The sequence below is a fragment of the Leuciscus leuciscus genome (assembly GCF_965113295.1).
Source record: "Leuciscus leuciscus genome assembly, chromosome: 15".
NCBI classification, from domain to species: Eukaryota; Metazoa; Chordata; class Actinopteri; order Cypriniformes; family Leuciscidae; genus Leuciscus; species Leuciscus leuciscus.
Genome location: NC_138739.1, coordinates 12,343,569 through 12,363,276, shown reverse-complemented (window position 1 = coordinate 12,363,276; position 19,708 = coordinate 12,343,569). Strand labels below are relative to the sequence as shown.

The 19,708-nt window shown below is 37.5% G+C and overlaps 1 protein-coding gene and 1 long non-coding RNA gene across 4 annotated transcripts in view; both read left to right on the top strand.

Moving 5' to 3' along the window:
* Positions 1-13,492, top strand: part of LOC309476128 (uncharacterized protein) — a 138,450-nt gene extending 124,958 nt beyond the window's left edge. Inside the window, exons 1-5 of one of the 3 annotated variants that reach the window (XM_082139338.1) lie at positions 8,749-8,886; positions 9,641-9,982; positions 10,192-10,533; positions 10,760-10,896; positions 11,470-13,492. In XM_082139338.1, coding sequence (XP_081995464.1) covers positions 8,802-8,886; positions 9,641-9,982; positions 10,192-10,533; positions 10,760-10,896; positions 11,470-11,559 — 996 coding nt within the window. In that variant the 5' untranslated portion in view covers positions 8,749-8,801 and the 3' untranslated portion in view covers positions 11,560-13,492. Of the gene's footprint in view, positions 1-8,748; positions 8,887-9,640; positions 9,983-10,191; positions 10,534-10,759; positions 10,897-11,421 lie in introns of those variants that run through there. The other 2 variants (XM_082139340.1, XM_082139339.1) reach the window with 2 other exon arrangements.
* Positions 13,493-17,408: 3,916 nt separating this feature from the next.
* Positions 17,409-18,589, top strand: LOC309475393. The gene is made up of 3 exons (XR_014197637.1): positions 17,409-17,664; positions 18,177-18,253; positions 18,385-18,589. It is a non-coding gene; the product is annotated as an uncharacterized lncRNA (long non-coding RNA).
* The last annotated feature ends 1,119 nt before the right edge of the window (positions 18,590-19,708 follow it).

Sequence of the window (19,708 nt, the reverse complement as noted above, 5' to 3'; positions counted from 1 at the left end):
AGAGGTAGAGAGAGACTGATGCTGAGATCACACACACTGATGCTGGACAATACACTGATTCCTTTGTACCAGGAGAGAGTCACATCACTCACATTCAACACTGATGAACACACCAATGAACAATTTGATGATGAAGAACAGTTTCTGCTGATGACAGGAACAGGCAGACGAGCTGAGAAAACATGAGCGAATAAACAGAAATCTAGATAGATCTAGTCAACAAAATTGTATTTTCGACTCAATGTGTGAGTGAGTGTTTAGTGTGATGGCGGTTTGTCTATCTCAAACTACAAAATGATTAAACATTTCAATATGTAAATAGTTTAGTAATATTCTGGTTTCAGTGCCAGTTAAACTCAATTGACAGTATTTGTGGAATAATGTTGATTGCCACAAAAATAATTTCCATTTGCATTTTTAATATTTGTAATTTAAGGAGAGAGTGCAGGAAGTTCGGTATGTGGGCGTTTCTTCAACTAGGGGCACTTTTAGGCTTGTGAAGTTGATTAAAAAAACTTGTTCAAAAGTCACGTAACACAGTCTCATAAGTTTAAATAATTTGTCTAGTTTTAAGGTCTGTAAGAGAACAAACTTAGATTACAAGAGAAATTGTTAATATTTTACATTTTTTCCGACCTGCAATGAACAAATGTCATTTCCACCACATCTCTATATACAGCTGTTATTTAAAAACAGAATAACTTATGCCACTCAAGAATTGTCTAAGATCATTTTTGTAACTAGTTTTATCAGTTTTTCCACAATGTACAAAAATTATACATTTGTCAATGAGATAAATTAACTGCCCTAAGGACCAAATGGTGAACTGTACACCTGTCACACAAAATTTAATTTTGGTTAGGGCAAGAGCTTATTAGAAAATAACTAACCTGAATTTTTATATTAAGTAGAGCATGATCTCGTAAATTGTGGATACATTTTTAATGTGTGATGAGAACTTTTTAAATGTTTTAAAAAAATGTGTGTGGTGATGGAAATGACAGGGTGGTGGTGGAAATGACAATGAATTAACGTGAATGTAGAGAAACAGTAATATTTAGAGAAATATTTATTTGAAAAATATATTTTGAAAACTCTTAAACTCATCACACTCAGTAAACTCAATTCACAACGTCAATCTACTCTTGCAATCCATATCAATTGTACTTTGTAATCATAAATGTCATTTCCACCACATGCTGTCATTTCCACCACAGAGGGCAGTGTGGTGGAAATTACATTTCTGTAGTTTTTTGTGAAAAAAGGGAAGATAGCTTCACTGATAGCTTTGAATTAATACTCAGCATTTCATGCATGCAAAATACTCTTATTTAACTTAAAAAAAAAATACTTTTTAAAAACACCCTTGAAGGTACAGCATGTTTCTACCACATGCTGTCATTTCCACCACAGAGGGCAGTGTGGTGGAAATGACTGTGGTGGAAATGACATTTCTGTAGTTTTTTGTGAAAAAATGGAAGATAGCTGCACTGATTAGCTTTGAATTAATACTTAGCATTTCATGTATGTAAAATACTCTTATTTAACTTAAAATTTTTAACTTTTTAAAAACACCCTTGAAGGTACAGCATGTTTGGAAATGACGTAGAATAAATATATGAACTGATCAAGCAATATTTACCTTGATTTTTCTTATTTGTTCTTGATGAAAATTTAAAATTGCCTCCATGTCCAACATGTGCTCTGATGTCTCTGAACATTCCCATAGAAACCACCTAAACAATCTTTCACACAAACTTTTTAAAGGGACATTACAGTGTTGTGGTGGAAATGACACCAATACTGTGCGACAGCTATATTTTGTATAAAAAGTAATATTGATGGTGGTCTCACATTAAATACTATAATGTATTTTAATTATTTTATTAGTGCTTAATTTAAGTATATTAATAGTTACCAGATAAGTCATACTTTTAAACTGTATTTTCATTGTTGAAGTTAAAAAGTCTGGGTGTGCGACAAGGAGAAAACAGTGATTTTGACACCTATAAGGAGGTTGAAAAGTATGAAGAAATCATAATAGAAAGGTAGTAAAAAGTTAAGGAGGTTTTATTGTTAGTTTGAAAAAGAAAGAGGATTTTGTCCAAAATTGTATGTATTTTTAAAAATATGACCAAAGTACATAAAAGTGCCCATAGTCTAAGAATCACCCATATACTGTTTGTTATTTTTGAAAGGGGCCACCGGAGGAAAACAGGGGAGGGTCATGTCTTTTTATTCTTTGTTGAGGGGAGGGTCATCCAACTTTTTTTAGTCTAGGGGGAGGGTCACCGAACTTTTGTGAAAACAGCAACATTTCAAAGTGGCTTGTTGGTGCATATTTTTTTACATGTAGCTCCATGTTGCTCTCGCGGTATCAGCCCCCCATCGCTATCAGATGGGTCTGACCCAACAAAAATCCAGTTTGGCGCTGTTTGACAGTGCGCGCGCACTAAAGTACGCTCCGCTCAGAAAAAGTGCATCATGTCAGAACAGAAAACCAATGAAATGTTTACCGGCAAAGCTTTAAAGCAGGAGCAAATAATGAACTTTTGTGATTGCGAATAAGTGCAGTGTCCTGTGAGTGTAAATCTACCGCTGCATTAACATGTGGATGTGATGTGAATGTAGGCCTACGTCGAGTTTTACAGTATTGGGACTGAGGCGCCAGAACTACAGCTGATAGAATGTGCGCTGTAGCGCGATACTACCATATTTTAGTTTCCATTCTTATTTTGTTTCCACAATAATGTTAGTAAGTAAATCTACTGAAATTGCCACCATAACAGTGGAGTGTGATGTGTAAGATGTAGGGCTACCACATCTTTAAATTACTAAGGTAGGAATAAAATACGTAGACCTACACCAAAAAACTAGTTGAGGATAAATTTGTTAAAATTGGGCAATTCCAGCGTTATATGGACGTGACATTTGCAGTCAAAACTTGAAATAACTCTCAGAAAATGCATTTAATACCAATATATTGAAACGTCTGTTTATATCATACTCCCTTAATAAAGGAGTCAAGACATTAGAAAAATATCAGTCTACACATGCGTTTTATATTTAATATGAGGGAAATACACATGTGACGTGACACAAAAAATCTCTAACTTATAGGTGGCAAAATATTCTTTAATAATTGTATGAGTTGCACTGCGCAAACCAAAAGTAATATACCCACCGGATGAAGAAGGGTCGGCCTCCACAGAACATAAAATATTATTTTTATTTTATTTTTCGTGTTCGCTTTTCTGAGGAAAAAAACAATGTTATGGACGTTCTCCGTTACGGACATGACCGCTCCGAGAGCGACTTTAAAACTTTCACAGAGACCTCAAACAGAAAGCACAAAGCCTTTCTTTAAAGTGAATTTCTTTTTTTTATTAATTGTATCCTAATTTCAATCAATGTTTCATCATCCAAATGGCCTGGATTTAATAAATAAGAATTACATATAGAAAATAGATAATCATGACACAGAGGCGCCGGCGAGTGAACTGGAGCTCGTCTCATAAATGAACCGAAACTCAGCGTAAGGTATAGCCTACTTGCCTCACAGACCTGAGAAATATATAGAAAGCTTGAAATGTCTACTTTTAAACAGAACAATTCAAAACGAAAGAAAACAGACTGCTCTCTTCTAATGTAGCCTAATCTGTATTAAATATTTCTCTCTGGCGCGTTCACTACTGCGAAGATCGCGAGTCAGCATTGTTCTTCATCTTTGCAGTCGACACAGAAAACACATGTTTATTAATAAACAATTAAAATGTCTCATTGCTATATTTGACATATTCATAATCATGACTTTTGCTGGTTCTTTGTGACAGCTTTTAGATGCTTTATTGGCAGTGCCACCCACATGTTGAACGTGTAACCCTGCATCAGCACCGAAAACAAGTTTTTTTTTTTCTAATCTAAAATCAAAAATCGTGATACGAACCGAATCGTAGGTTTGGTCTATCGTTAGGCTACAGCACTAGTAAGATGAGAAAGCAGGAGTTTATGGTTGTAAAAAAACAAAGGCTATCTGAACATCTTTGCCAATTAAGCGCAAAGCAGAAGTAATAAATAAATTATTGGGGAGGGTCATGCCTTTTTTCACAATCATTTTGAAGGGTCATAGAAAAATGTATTGCTGGCGAAGGGAGGGTCATGTATTTTTTGACTACAGATCTCAAAACTCCTCCGGTGGCCCCTTAAATAAAAAAAACGAACAGTCCCTTAGAAAGTGCATGGAAATCATCAAAACTTTGTTCATTTTGAGCAGTTGAAAGGGCTTTTAGTTCACCAGCAAAGGCTGCAAGTTCTGCTAATATCTCAAAATGAATAACTACTAACTGCAGTAATGCAGGGGTTTTAATCAAAACCATCAATAGGCGCTGTTCCACTGTCAGGCCAGTGCGAGTTTAGCCCCTCCGGTTCAAACCGACCCGCTCTAAGCGGGACTCAAAACTGGGCCTGTCCGCACGGGAGACGGGCGCTCTAACAAGGAGGCTTATATCCGCAGTCTCTAGTGTCAGTCGCTAGATCGCCTCTTGAGATAGGGGAGTGAGGTTTACTTGTACAGTTTGAGATAATTTATGTTCCCCTTCTACAATCAACTGTGGTGTTCCACAGGGCTCCCTGCTGAGACTAAATTTGTTTTCAATTTAGATGTTACCTTGGGTGTTACGAAGCATCCGAGACAGAGAGATCCATTTGTAGCGTGATTTATTAATCAGAGTAATCAAACAGGCAATGGTCAGAACCGTCAGATACAGCAGAGAAGGCAGGGCAAAATCATTGTACAATACCAGGCAGAAGATCAGGGCAGGCAGCAAACAATCAGAGTCAAAGATCAAAGCAGGGGTAAAGTAGGCAGGCGGCAGACAAACAGAGAAATCCAGTAACGGGCAGGATCAAAGGGCAATCAGGCAGATACAGGAATAAATGCTCTGTAATGTTCACAATAGCAAAACAACACTTCGCTGCGAGCGTTGTGTGAGTGTGGCTTAAATGGGTGTTTGATCATGAGGTGCAACCGTGCAGGTGTGTAATGCAGTGCAGGTGTATGGAGTAATCAGTCCAGGTAGATGCAGGATGGGAAATGTAGTCTGTGAGTCTGGTGTGGAGTGCCCTCTGGTGGCTTTCAAAGGCACTCCAGCTGGTGACCGTTACATTGGGTTTGTAATCCGGAAAATCATAAATTGCATATGATTTAGAGTTATATTTATCACTGCGCTTTAATTATCGACAAGCTTAGATGTCCTCCAAGCATTAACAGATAAATTCTTAATTCTTAATGTAAATTCTTGTATTTTCACATTCTGTTGCCACAATTCGGAACGGCACAAACGCGAACCATTTCTTCTTCACTTGTGAGCAACTCCGATCATCACTCTTCTTGCAAGCACCGATCCGGTTCGTTTTTTTTGTTGTTTTTTTTTGTCTAATGATCAAGATTAACTTAAAAATTGCCCGGAGTTCTCCTTTAAGTAAGGTCTTTATACACCACTGAAAACATAGTTATGGATCTTATATTGCATTTCTGTCAATGGATCCTCATAAATATCACACATTGCACCTTTAAGTTTTAAAGATATAGAAAAGCTTATTCTTGCTTTTATTTAATCTCGTCTTGATTATTGTAACGCCCCAGTTTTCTACTTTAAGATCACGGCATCGTTGACGCAAGCACATTGAGTCTTTAATAAAAAAGTAAGGAAATATTTTATGTTAATATTTTTGGGAGTCAACATTACACCACAAATGCTGTTGATTGTGTACAGAATATTCCTTTAAAAAACAAGAATATTTGAAGGGCTGGAGTCTGGACAAATGATCTCTACTCACCATAGACAGAAACACTGAATGTTTTTGATGATTTTTTCACTCCAGTTATCTCTAGTTGATAATCTCCAGCATGTTCAGTTCTGGTGTTTGTGATGGTCAGAGATCCAGTTTGATCGTCCAGCTTCAGTCTGTCTCTGAATCTCCCATCAGGAACATCCTCATATGTGGAGAAGATTTGCTTCTTTTTATTCATTTTAATTATGAGAGCCTTTTCAGCTCCAAATGTCCACATTATGTAGTCGTCTTCATGTATTTGTGTATCAGAGTTTAGAGTAACAGAATCTCCCTCCATCACTGACAGTGAATCACCAAACACACCTGATGAACAAACAGATTAAGGCTCCTGATGGTTTACAAAGTCAGAAATCAGCTGTAGTTTGTAACTAATTTACTAAAGAAAGGTGAGATATATGAACATTATATTAATGGTGTAATTACAACATGGAAAGTTGAGTTTTTCTGGAACAACATCATTTAAAACCCACGGAAATGTGGCTTAGCTGTGAAGAATGTCACTGATATTTAGCAAAAAATATAAACATTTTATAACTTACCTGTCAGACGGCACCAGCAAAAACAGAACAAAGCAAGCGTGTGAAACATTCTCACGTTGTGACACTAGCAGCTGATCTTAGTCAAAACTGAAACCTGCAAAATGTGGTTTGGTCTGCTTGTAGGTGGGCTTTCATTGGAATATGGTGCACATCTTCCTATATTTCATGCTGAATTAGAGCTTTTACATGTGAGATTTAAATGGTTTTATAATTCAATTCAATTTAAATAAATCAAAATTAAATACTTTAATTATTGTGTATGGTTATAACAAAATAAAAGGTAGCTGCTCATAGTCGAACTGAAACTGCTGTGGTCAGGTTTCTACAGAAATGTGGTTTGAAAGTAGTTGAGAAGGCACATTTAGTGTATTTGTGTTTAGTTTCTAAGTGAAGTGATTCTTCCTCTCCTGCTTTTAATGAACTTAAGAGTTGATTCCCTCACAAAACAGCTTTAAAGTAAAAAAAAAAAAAAAAAAAGAATTATAAAAAACATAATGATTGACAGCTAAAAAGGCGTAATTTGCAGGCGGGACGGTGGGACATGTCCCCACCTCTTTTTGAAACATCTTGTGGTAGATGTATCTAAAGTAAACCTAGGTGAGTAGCAAACTCTCTTTTCATTCTGGTGAAATTACAAAACAAAATGCACACAAACTTATCCCTACTCTTGATATACAAAGGTACACAGGTGCTAATATTAGCGTTTATCCCGAGGTTATACCGCAGTCCGCCAGATCCAGGCCATACCCAGATCTGAGGAAGTCCTGAAGTGTCCACTAGTCCCTGTGAAGGCCTCCTTCCCTTTACCTTTGTACAGATAAAACCTTGTCAGGATCATAGGCGTCACTAGGCCCTTTTTAGGGGGGCTTCAGTTTACAAAGATGTAAGTAGCTAAACCAAACATTTTATATTTGACAGTTTTTAGGTCATAAATGCTAAACGAATGACAAAAACAATTAGAAAACCAATTCATTTTTGTATAATTTCGCCATTTTGAGAATTAACGTGTAATTCTGTCATTGTGAAGGGACAAACATTAACAAAGCCGTTTTCACCATGTTAGGCACAAGATTAATAATGCATGTGTACAGGTTGAGAACTAATATAATACAATTTGTAGCCTTCAGTAAATTAAAAAAGTTCAGCTTTAGGAGGGGAAGAGACAGGGCAAGATCAAGAGACCAAGAGAAAGAGAAAAAGAAAGAGTGATGGAGATGAGGAGAGAGCAGGTTTAAAATCTATTTCTTATTTTTTAGGCCTTCAAACGTCTTGAAATGCACATATCAGAAAGAAAAATGTTTAACCCCATAACAACCTAAAAGGTTATAGGACCTCTTTGATTATAAAGCCCTGTCTACGGCTATGTGTGTGATGTGCATGTGCGCAGAGATAACTGATAATTGCACCTTAAACTATTTTGGGGAGTGGAATTGAGTCGTTATTGCCAGTATGTATTGTTACATTCCTGACTAGCTTCCTCATTTGTGTTTTCCTGTTGCCCAGGGGCATGTGTTTTGTTTTTGTGTGTTCTCTCTTTGTGTGTTTGCAGATAGTCAGCTGCGGTTGATCTGGGCGATGAATCGACTGCTAACAACGTCTCGATTGAGGCCTTTCCAACAGCAGGCCTTTTTTTCTGTTTTGATGTTGTTTGCTTGATTACCTTAATAAAATGTACTTTTTGGTTAATTTAATCTGCGTGTGGCCTCTCTGTTTGTTATATTCCCTGAGTCAGGTGGATTTGTAAAGGTACTCAGTACTCAGTCATCTTTCCTCTCCAAGTGAAGATAGTAACGAGTTAGAAATTATTATATATTGATAGAAAAGTAGTTTAACTATCATGGGATTCGTGCTTTTATCTTTGGGTAACATGACCATCTGACCATCAACAACCTCTCTCTCATTTACATTTGTATGTATTTTTAACTTTATTTAATTAGTGTGGAGTGATATTTATGGACGCTTGTTTCCATCATGGAATAAAAATAATAATAAATGTAGGTCACCTCACAAGTCTGTTTTTTTTTTTTTTTTTTGCCTTTAATTTCACACAATTCTGGCTTTATAACTCGCAACTGATTTGTTTAAGCTAGCAATTGCGAGAAAAAATAAAACCCTGAATTGTGAGAATAGTCACAATTGTGGCGGAACAAGCTTCCATAGATATTTATATAGCCATGACATTAATACAGAATATTGAAGTCAGTTATAATGCTTATTGTGTAGTTTCAAGTTCTACCAGCAGGTGCTTAATGGAAAAGCCTTTCTTTTACTGTCAAGGGAAAAGCACCTGCTTTCCATAGCTCTACAATCCATCGGTCATCATCGCTCTACATTCCATTCAGGCTGTCAGGTTAGTTTCACTTACTGTACTAGTTTTACAAGTAGGCTACGCCCTTAAAGCGGCACACTATGAATCAGAATAGCCATTCAATTTCTGTGGGGAAAATGTCGCTTCTAATTTTGCTCTCGGTGATCTTGATTTCAATCGACCACGGTAAGACAATATTTGTTACAATCTCTTTTCCGGCGTTGCACCGATTTATTTGAACTGGACTCATGTATCGTAGTGATGATGGTACGATTATTATCGGGTGACAATTAACAAATCATAGAATCAACCCAAATCAGTTTAAGTGGCGTTACAATGGGGACTTTGAGGCTAAATGACTTCGTATAAAAAAACAAGCACACAGACATAAGATACGAAAATACAGGAGTGTCACTGTCATAAAACCAACAACAAACTAGACCGAAGTGACAGAAACCTGACAAACTGTTATGATACTGTAGTAAATATTGTTTTACATCAGTGCATCAAAGGTAGCTTGAATGTAATGTGAGCTTCTGCCAAATGAATAAGAGGTAATGTAGCCTAAATATGTTATTTACGGGGAGAACTAAACATATTTTGAAGAAATATGATTATGAGTCTTGATGCTGTGGAAAATAGCATAATTTTCTGAAATATTTTTATGGGTACTATTCATCTATATACATTATGAGTCTATGAAAATGTTTGATTATGAAAATGTGTATTGGGTGTGTGTAGATCATCCATGAGATTCATATGTTTGTCTGATGAGTGAATGTTTAAATCAAGACTTCTTCTGCTGTTTGTTTCCATGTGTTACATTATGAATCCAGACATTATGAATCCAGACATATTTCTCTGCTCAAATCTGTATGATCTGTTAGAAAATAACAGTTGCAAAGTTTTGTTTTTGTTATGTTAACTGTTTCTTCTCCAGGTGCCTCTGGTGTTGGTTCAGATGAAGTGTCAGTGATGGAGGGAGATTCAGTCACTCTAAACACTGGTGTTAATACAACTCGACAAGACGATTTTAGATGGTATTATAATATCATTCGCATCGCTCAGATCAATGGAGATATTAATAAGACTTGTACAGATGTTAAGTGTGATAACGGTACTGAGAGATTCAGAGACAGACTGAAGCTGGATCATCAGACTGGATCTCTGACCATCATGAACATCACAATCACAGATGCTGGAGAATATGAACTGAAGATCATCAGCAACAGCAGGGACAGCAGCAGGAACAGTGGAAAGATCTTCAATGTTACTGTCCAAGGTGATTCATTTAATAACATTTAAATTCAGTTTATATATTTTTAAAGCACATTGTTAATGTGTGTTTGTAGGCACAAACAAAAATGATTATTTTCAGCTCAAAGTCAAGAAAGGGCTTATCCAAAGTCATGTTCACAGTTCTCTCATGTTGTGCAGTTTTAGTTTGTTTTCAGCAAAAGATCCTCCAGCATCTGTTGGTTTGTGTTTCAGGTGTTTCTGCTGCTGAACGAGATGAAGTGAAGAAAAACAAGGGAGAATCTGTCACTTTTCATCCTCCTGTAGCAAGAAAACCAAATGATGTGATGACGTGGTATTTTAATGAGATTCTCATCGCTGAAATCAGTGGAGATCCAAATAAAACCTGTACTGATGTTCAGTGTAATGAAGGCACTGAGAGATTCAGAGACCGACTGAAGCTGGATCATCAGACTGGATCTCTGACCATCACAAACACCAGAAACACAGACTCTGGAGAATATAAACTACAGATCATCATCAACAACAGCAGCTTCAGCATCACTAGAGTGAAGAGATTCAATCTTACTGTCATTGGTGAGTGTATAATTTAATCATTCAATGCATTTTCCTTTGAGGAATTAAAAAAACAGTTCAATATATTTTTAAATCAACTCAGTAAATGTTAAACTGACTTTTTTGAGCTGATGTTTTCTGTTGATACAGCTGATGATCAATATAGAAGGGTCTAAAATAAAAAAAAAAATAAAAAAAATAAGTACTGGTTGTATTATCATTCACAATAATGTCTGTTTCTCTGTAGATGTTCCAGGTTCAGGTTTTTCTTCAGGAGCTGTAGCAGGAATAGTTGTTGGTGTTCTGCTGGTGTTTGCTGCTGCTGTAACTGCTGGAGTGATTTACTATCGTCACCAGAAGACCCATGCACCAGTACCACAGAGTGTAAGTATTACATACAGCTGATTTAACAAGATAGATGAGATTTACTGTGCAAAAACAAAGTTTTGCTCTTTACTTTTTTTTTTTTTTTTAACTGTACAGAAGCAGATATTCACTGGTTAAACAGTCAAAACAATAAAAAAACACCAATAACTCCCAAATAAACATTTTGTACAGTTTGTGTTTGTGTAACTTAAACATCAATCCTTCTCATCACTGAAACTGTCACAGTTTGGGTTTCTTTTCTTGTTCTTTTCATTGTCATGTTTCTCTGTCTTGTTAATGTGATTCCCTGTTTGTCATGTGATCCTGCCATGTGTCTTGGTTAGTTCTTATCATTGCACTATGGTGGTAGCTCTGTTCCCGAGACTTGTTCTTGTTCCTGTTCCTGAGACTTAGTCTGAGTTTGTATTTGTGATGTTTTGAGTTTATTTGATTTAAGACTGCTGCACTTGGATCATGTTTCCTCCTCTGCTTTAACCAAACGTAACAGTAACCTTCTGTGAATCTGTGTTTTTTTTTTTTCAGTAGGATAATGCTGACAGTAACCCACCACCTGATCCCGATGTGGTCCAGGACGATGATGCTGATAACCCACCACCTTATCCCAATGACATTCCTTTGGAGGACATCCTTAAATCAGACTCATGCCGAGGCTCCCAATAAAACAATGGACACTGAAGAGAATCAGGAAATGATTGAGAGAAGAGGATCAGCTGAAACTCTCATCACTCACAGAGTAATTGCGTCACAATTCCAAGATTTCAGCAGTCGGCACCAATAACAGTAAACAATTTACCTTTTACATACCAATTTAACCAATTTCACGAGTTCACACTTAGGCCTACATATAATTAGATAGAGTAAAGCTTTATGTGTATTTTCCCGTGCTGTCCGGGTGAGAGGCTCAGAGCTCGGGATTTGGCCCAGAGTATTCCCCGTCGGTAGAAACAATTAGACATAGAAGTGTGGAGAAGGGTTGGTGGAGGGATGCTGATAAACTGTCAATGATATATATATATATATATATATATATATATATATATATATATATATATATATATATATATATATATACACCTCTTATTGTTGATTAACTGTTAATGCTCCACACTTGTGTTAATTATCTGAAAATGCTCCTCCCGAACTTTATTAAATGTCATAAATGTTAAATGATATATGAACACATTTAGCCTTAAACCGTATATGAACGATAAAGTAAGAAACAGAGCAGTAGATCAGCCAGTGCTTGATGTATCTCAGTATATTTAAAAAAAAGCTGTTACAGTAATCCAGACAGAAACTGTGAGTGATTATCTCGGTTTCTTAACATCTCCACTATAATGCGGATCTGGTTTGACATCTGGAGTTATTTTGTTCCGTCTGTTTACATCCTCTAATAACTGATAGAACTGTTTTTTACAATTACCTCAACAAGATGGGCATTATGACCAATATTTTCCTCCTCAACACAAAGACAGCCTATGCTACTGATACTGTAGGTGATTTACTGGTATTGTTGCTGTTACTGGAAATGTCTGGTATTCTTATGTTGCTAATATTTATAGTTTAAACTGGTACATTAACCCTTACCTTCATCAGAAAACACTTTCCAGCAGCTAGACTGAAACCAAAACCAGCTTTAAGACGCTTGAAATATCATTTATTTATTTTAAAGTTGGTGAAACATTCAGGTATTTATTCTGTGCCTTTAACTGGACTCATATATGATACAGGCTGTAAACCTGAGAAGTGTTACAGCATAATAACACAAAATTGTGTTTATACTTGATACAACAATGCACTTACACTTGAAAATCTTCATACATTAGGTATATAGATATTTATCTTCATGGTTGAAATGTGCAAAAAATGAAGTTTACCTGAAGTTGTGAACAAACATATGTGACATTTTATGAGGTGCTGATTCATTCTTTCATTTCATCATATTGAACTGTGATTGTCAAGTGTGATTTTTTTTTTTTTTAACTCATGGAATTATTGTATTTAGCTGATATGTTTATTAGAATATTATGACTGTTTGATGGAGACTTTTGCCTTCACTTTAATACTGTTTTTCCAGTCTAGCCTTCAGCTTTAAACTTGCGGTATCCCTTTCTTCTTTGGCAGCAATCTTGATCCCTTGTTCCTATTTTTGGATTTTTCTTTTTGTCTGGTGCTCATTGTAAATGTATACATCAATAGAGGTGTTTCATGATTTTCATATGTCAGGTAAATATTTGAAGAAAAGCCATTTAAGTGCCAAAGCTAATATATGCTAAACTCCTCTCAAAAGCTTTTATCACAGATCTAATCATAAATCAATAAGAACTGGACATGATTGGTGTAGTTTTACTAACACAAATGTTTTTTTGTTTTTTTTTAATTAGCTGTTTTAATGAGACCAATATTGTGTTTCTTGCATTCTGGGCAGAATATTTCCTTATCTTGTACATCAGCCAAGGGAAAAAGTGCCTTGAAGTAAACCCACAAAAACACTGTTTTCTTTTCTGAAACAAGCAAATGAACGTGACACATCTCTGTATGTTTATGTGATAAATATTATTAAAAACATATGATTCATTCATAACACCTGGAATCTATGCGTCTCTAAAATATTTTTGTAAATATCTTAGCTAATATTGAATCATCTAGTTATAGGAATTTATTCACTGATGCACTACTTTCATTGGTTGTTGTTATGTCTTGTGATGTCATGATGGGCGGCTGAGTTGTTTCTGTGTTCTCTCCCTCTCTACTGTTAATTTTTTCTTTGCTCTGCTGCTCTAGATATTATGGTGCGTTCAAGTCATCTCGTATAGATCGTATTTACGAGTTGAATGCACATGAACGCCACCACAATGTCGTAAATACCAGTGGGGAGCTCGGGATTTTCTTTAAGCCCCGATCTGTACGAGTTGGGGGCGTGTCAGTGAGAAGCATGGCGGAATCAATGAATGCAACGTCTGTAGTTGAGCAAAGTGATAGTAAAATATAGCCTATCACTTACAGGTTTAGCAGTGACATTGTAAGGCTTTTTCATTTATAACAAAGTAAGCTCTCTGCACAAAATATGATATAGCCTACTTGTAATATAACAATTAACTAATTATATAATGATACAGTTAATTTACATTGGCCTCATAAGTTAATTAAAAACATAAAAAGAAAAACACACCCGATGCGCATTCTTTGTTCTTCATTTTCTATAAGCAGAGTTAACAAAACTTGCTATATTTTCGTGTTATTCATTAAAAGAAGGTACACCACCATCTTGCTCCGACGAAACTGACTTGAACGCACCTCACGTCGTCAACACGACTTCCCACCTCGTACGTACGAAATTCCCAGGAGGACTTGAACGCACCATTAATCACGACACCCAGCCGAAGAAGCACAGCAAGCAGAGGCTTGTGGACGACAGTGTGTGTCTTCCTTTGTTGCATCCTTTTGGAGTCACAGGTCGTAACAAAGCATCAACTGCAAAGTGTCCAATGTGTAAACAATAGGATTTATGAACTAAATTCAGCATAAACTCCAGCACAATCTGCATTTTTTTAAACGCTCAAGACAGACGTCACTACCTGAACTTCATAGCAATCTGAGCACATTGATAACATGGCAATAGTTTTGTCACAATACCAGATTTCAGTAGTCGCTACAAGAATACACATAATAGAGGTCATTGGGTTTACACAAATATCTTGCCAAGATGCATGTGCTCTTCAATGGACATGTGCATAAATATGCAAAAGAGTGTTTGAAGGCAGCTGTCAATCGAATAACACACAAGTATTGAATTGAGTCTGCACTTAGTTCAAACACTGTAGTTGTTATTACTGGTGTTGTCACAGTTATTGGAAGAGACTGTTGTTGTGTAGCTAATGTAGTCACCAGGTTTTCATTTGTTATTTTGGCGTGAATACTTCTGGTGATGTTTGTCAGGTGAAATGTTACAGCACACAAATGTGTGTGTGTTTTCATAGTGTTTTTATACATAGTTTTTATATACATAGTGTTTGACTAAACTGCCTAGATTAGTTTTTATTAACTTTTGAAGCGACAGATAGTTGTGTGGGCCGTCAATGGAGGGACAGAAATCTCTCAGATTTCATTTAAAATATCTTCATTCAAGATGAACAAAAGTGTTGAGGCTTTGGAACAACATGAGGTTGAGTAAATTATATCAGTTTCATTTTTGGTTTAATCATCCCTTTATCATAATAACTTGCTGCGGAGCAGGAAAGAAAGAAAGAAAATTTCTGTTTGATAGTAAACATACCCATGTTGCATAACCTGCTGTCTGGGCATTTTATCTGGGAGTGTCAGCAAAACAAGTCAGACACAACTAGTCATAAACAGCTTTCAGTTTGCATTTATAAGAACACAATTTTACATTTACACTGACAAAAGCCTTTATTTCCACAGAATCAGGGCTGTGTGATACTTTAAAATGAGGGTCTTTATTTTGCTCTCAGTGTGTGTTAGTAAGTGCAAAATTAATTTGTTACAAGGTCTTTTTAAAGATAATGAAACAAAAAGTATGTAGTGTGAGCATGACGCTGTATGAATTTATTCAGGTTTAATCATTTTTAGCTATTGATATTTGAAATCTCTATGGTTATGAAAGTGTTATTTTATGAGGTTGCTGTAATAAATTTGCATGTAAAATTGTGTCCTGGTCATTTATTCTGAATCACTATTAATATTTAAGAGGTATATATAAGAGCTATATTTAATAGTCAACATGATTTGATTTGCTCTGTTAAATCAGTCTTAAACTTTCAATTGCTGATAAATCGGATTCTGTAAATGCATTTAAAATAAAAAGGCATTGATACTGTACAATAAAAAATGACTTAATATGGTGGAAAATAGCAATAAACTAATTTACACCGCGGGGTCCAGGGATTGATAAAACAAGTAATGATCTCTTTTGTAAGGACATTATAACAGGACGTGTGCAAGTCAAGAAGTTCCATGAACGCAAACATCAAAAGCGCGCGCCCTGAAAACCAGCGTCTCAGCGCGCGAATACTGAATTGAATTGTCTTTCATGTCTCGCGCTTGTACTGACGAATTCAAGTAAGTCTCTTAAAGGGACAGCAGTCTTAAAAACCTTCTGCTGATGTTAATCAAACAAAGGACAAATTAATTACTTTCTACTCATGACTAAATTGGCTACCTTTTGTAACTTTACAAAAATATCTATCTACATTTAATTTATTCAGTAGCCTATATTGAATATGAAGTGTTTTTTTCTCACCTTTTATTTATTACTGTAGTTTTTGTTGAAGTATCAAAATTGGAATAAAGAATTGATATTTCACTGTGTCCAAACACTTGTACCCCTGACCCAATCCTCAGCACTGAGGCCTGCTGGAGCAGCTCTCAATATGTGCTGTACTATTATATGAAAGATAAAATATGATAGAGCAATAGAATGAAGAGTGAAGTCAGTAACAGAAGCAGATAAAATACATTATAGCAGGCTTGATTAATCATCGAAATAAGTGAAGGAAATATTTATTTGATGAACAAATTAAGCCAATTATATGATTTATATTCTGTTAGTTTCTCAATACATTTAAAAATTACAAATGCAGTGAAAATACAGGTATCGGTTATATACGGTATCGGTATCGGCGAGTACCAAAAATGAAAGTATCGGTATCGAACTTGGTCTGGAAAAAGTGGTATCGGTGCATCCCTACTAATTTCCCCATCTCATGATTTTCCTTTTGTGGTTTGGCCTATGTTTTCTTGTAAACTCTAATGGGTTAATGTTTCAAACTTTAAAAACTATGGTTAACCAAAATCCTGTGTGGCATGTTTGGTCTCTATAAACTCCAAACTTCGTCCCCCATTTGCTAATTTATATTACATTTTGCTAACTTTGTGACGCATTAGTATTTTAAGAATCTTGAAGATTCTTCTCTTAAACACCCAATGAAACTACATACTACATCAAATGCCTCCTAGAACACAATGGGTCGTAAAACTTTCCCTCCAAAGGAAACACTTCTTATTGGCTCACAGACCCCCAGAGGGTGTGACATCTTCACGCTTTAAAAATCACTGATCACAAGATCAGCCTCTCTCTTAGCTCTCTTAGTCTCTCTTACTCTCTTGGCTCTCTTGTTTTTTGGTCTCTTACTCTCTTGGTCCTTCCTGAGAAGTCCTAATGTGAAGATGATGCTGAACTAGAAGTCCCCCAAGGACCCCCAAGCTTGTGCCAGGCTTCGCCCTTGTCTTTCCATTCACCAAAGAGACTCTGACTCCAACTGGTTCTCTCTCATCAAGACAACATCAGCAAATATCAACTGGAGCCTCCACAAATTGCATCAGGACAGTTTAATTCAAATGGGCAAGACATGCAAGTATCAAACTGAGGCTGCGTCCGAAACCGCATACTTCTACTATATAGTATGGGAAAAAGAGTAGGCGAGCGAAAAAGTATGTACGAATCCAAAAGAGTAAGCGAGAATTACCTGGATGACGTACTATTTATCGCGAGATTCGGACTTAAGTGCGTCCGAATATGCCTACTTTCCTACTATATAGTAGGCGAAAACAGTACGTGAAGGAAGCAGTACGTTCGAAACATCATTATTCATAAAAGAGTAGGCGAGAAGTTCCCGGATGGCTTACTGCTTTCGCCCAGATTTTCGAGTGCTCAACCGATGGATACTCTTCTATCCCAGGAGGCCACGCGAGAGGACACGTCATTATCAAACATAGCAGAGATCAGCGACGCGGGTGCTTTCAAATGTGAGTAAACACGGTTCCTTGTGTTAAAATTGCATGTGTTGAACTACTGTAGAGTAAACTGTTGAATTGTTGAAGGTGTAAAGACGTTACACAGTATAGTATTGTGATTTTGCTGTAAAAACACGTTTTATTATGTATAACCTTAGCTAACAGGGGAGCTCCAGTAAGGACACGTAAGTTACGTGTCTAAAGTGGATTTACATAAATCATATACATCTTAAAGACGCCTATTTTAAATGTCTATTTACATCTGACAGGAAAATCTTCAATAAGTATTGCAGAAGAGCACATCACAACATGAAATAGACATCTGAGTGATGTATGTGTGCTATTATGTAGAACAAATCTATAAAGTAATAAACATAAGTTATCTATTTTATTTGTGCATTAGTACTGCTGATAAATTGAGGAACATTTATGTTGGATAAAAAGTTAAAACAACCTCAACATGTAAATGTAGTGTTGAGCTCATAAATCACAGAGGTTTTGTGAATCTTGTCTGGATGTTACAGGGACAGATGAACAGATGTGTGTGTTTATTTGGTGGAGAGAGGCTCATGAAGCTGAATGCTGCCAGCAAAGGCTTTGAGTGAGTATACTACAGAAATTAATATCAACAACTATTTCAATATTAAGTTGTAGTTTATTTTAATTATTGTAGTTTCAAACAGAGCTATTACAGCACTTTTCTGATTCTTGATTTCTGTGCATTTGCTGCAGATCTTTTGTGGTGGAGCAGGACCTGCAAGGAAAGATGATGGCGGCATTTGTGAAAAAAAGCGTTTTTGTCTTCTAAATAATACTGAAATCAAATGACAGTGTGCGGTTAAAATAACTGCTTTTGTATGATGTTTGTGCATTTTTGTAGGATCTGAAATGTCAGCAGACTTGGGTGAGCACTGAGGATGAGGAGCCCAGAGCTGAATCCTGGAGATGGTGCCATGGACGAGAGCCTCCATCACTCCACCAGCCCTTACGAGTCCCTCCATCACTCCACCGGCCCTTACGAGAGCCTCCATCACTCCACCTGCCCTCCATCACTCCACCAGCCCTTACGATACCCTCCATCACTCCACCTGCCCTCCATCACTCCACCAGCCCTTACGAGTCCCTCCATCACTCCACCAGCCCTTACGAGACCCTCCATCACTCCACCTGCCCTCCATCACTCCACCAGCCCTTACGATACCCTCCATCACTCCACCTGCCCTCCATCACTCCACCAGCCCTTACGAGTCCCTCCATCACTCCACCTGCCCTCCATCACTCCACCAGCCCTTACGAGTCCCTCCATCACTCCACCAGCCCTTACGAGACCCTCCATCACTCCACCTGCCCTCCATCACTCCACCAGCCCTTACGATACCCTCCATCACTCCACCTGCCCTCCATCACTCCACCAGCCCTTACGAGACCCTCCATCACTCCACCAGCCCTTACGAGTCCCTCCATCACTCCACCTGCCCTCCATCACTCCACCAGCCCTTACGAGTCCCTCCATCACTCCACCAGCCCTTACGAGACCCTCCATCACTCCACCTGCCCTCCATCACTCCACCAGCCCTTACGAGTCCCTCCATCACTCCACCTGCCCTCCATCACTCCACCAGCCCTTACGAGTCCCTCCATCACTCCACCAGCCCTTACGAGACCCTCCATCACTCCACCTGCCCTCCATCACTCCACCAGCCCTTACGATACCCTCCATCACTCCACCTGCCCTCCATCACTCCACCAGCCCTTACGAGTCCCTCCATCACTCCACCAGCCCTTACGAGACCCTCCATCACTCCACCTGCCCTCCATCACTCCACCAGCCCTTACGATACCCTCCATCACTCCACCTGCCCTCCATCACTCCACCAGCCCTTACGAGTCTCTCCATCACTCCACCAGCCCTTACGAGTCCCTCCATCACTCCACCAGCCCTTACGATACCCTCCATCACTCCACCAGCCCTTATTGGCTCAGATTGTGAAGCACATCATGCAACAACCTCAGGCACGAAGGCACGGCTCACCTCTGGTGGTCAGCTGATTCATCA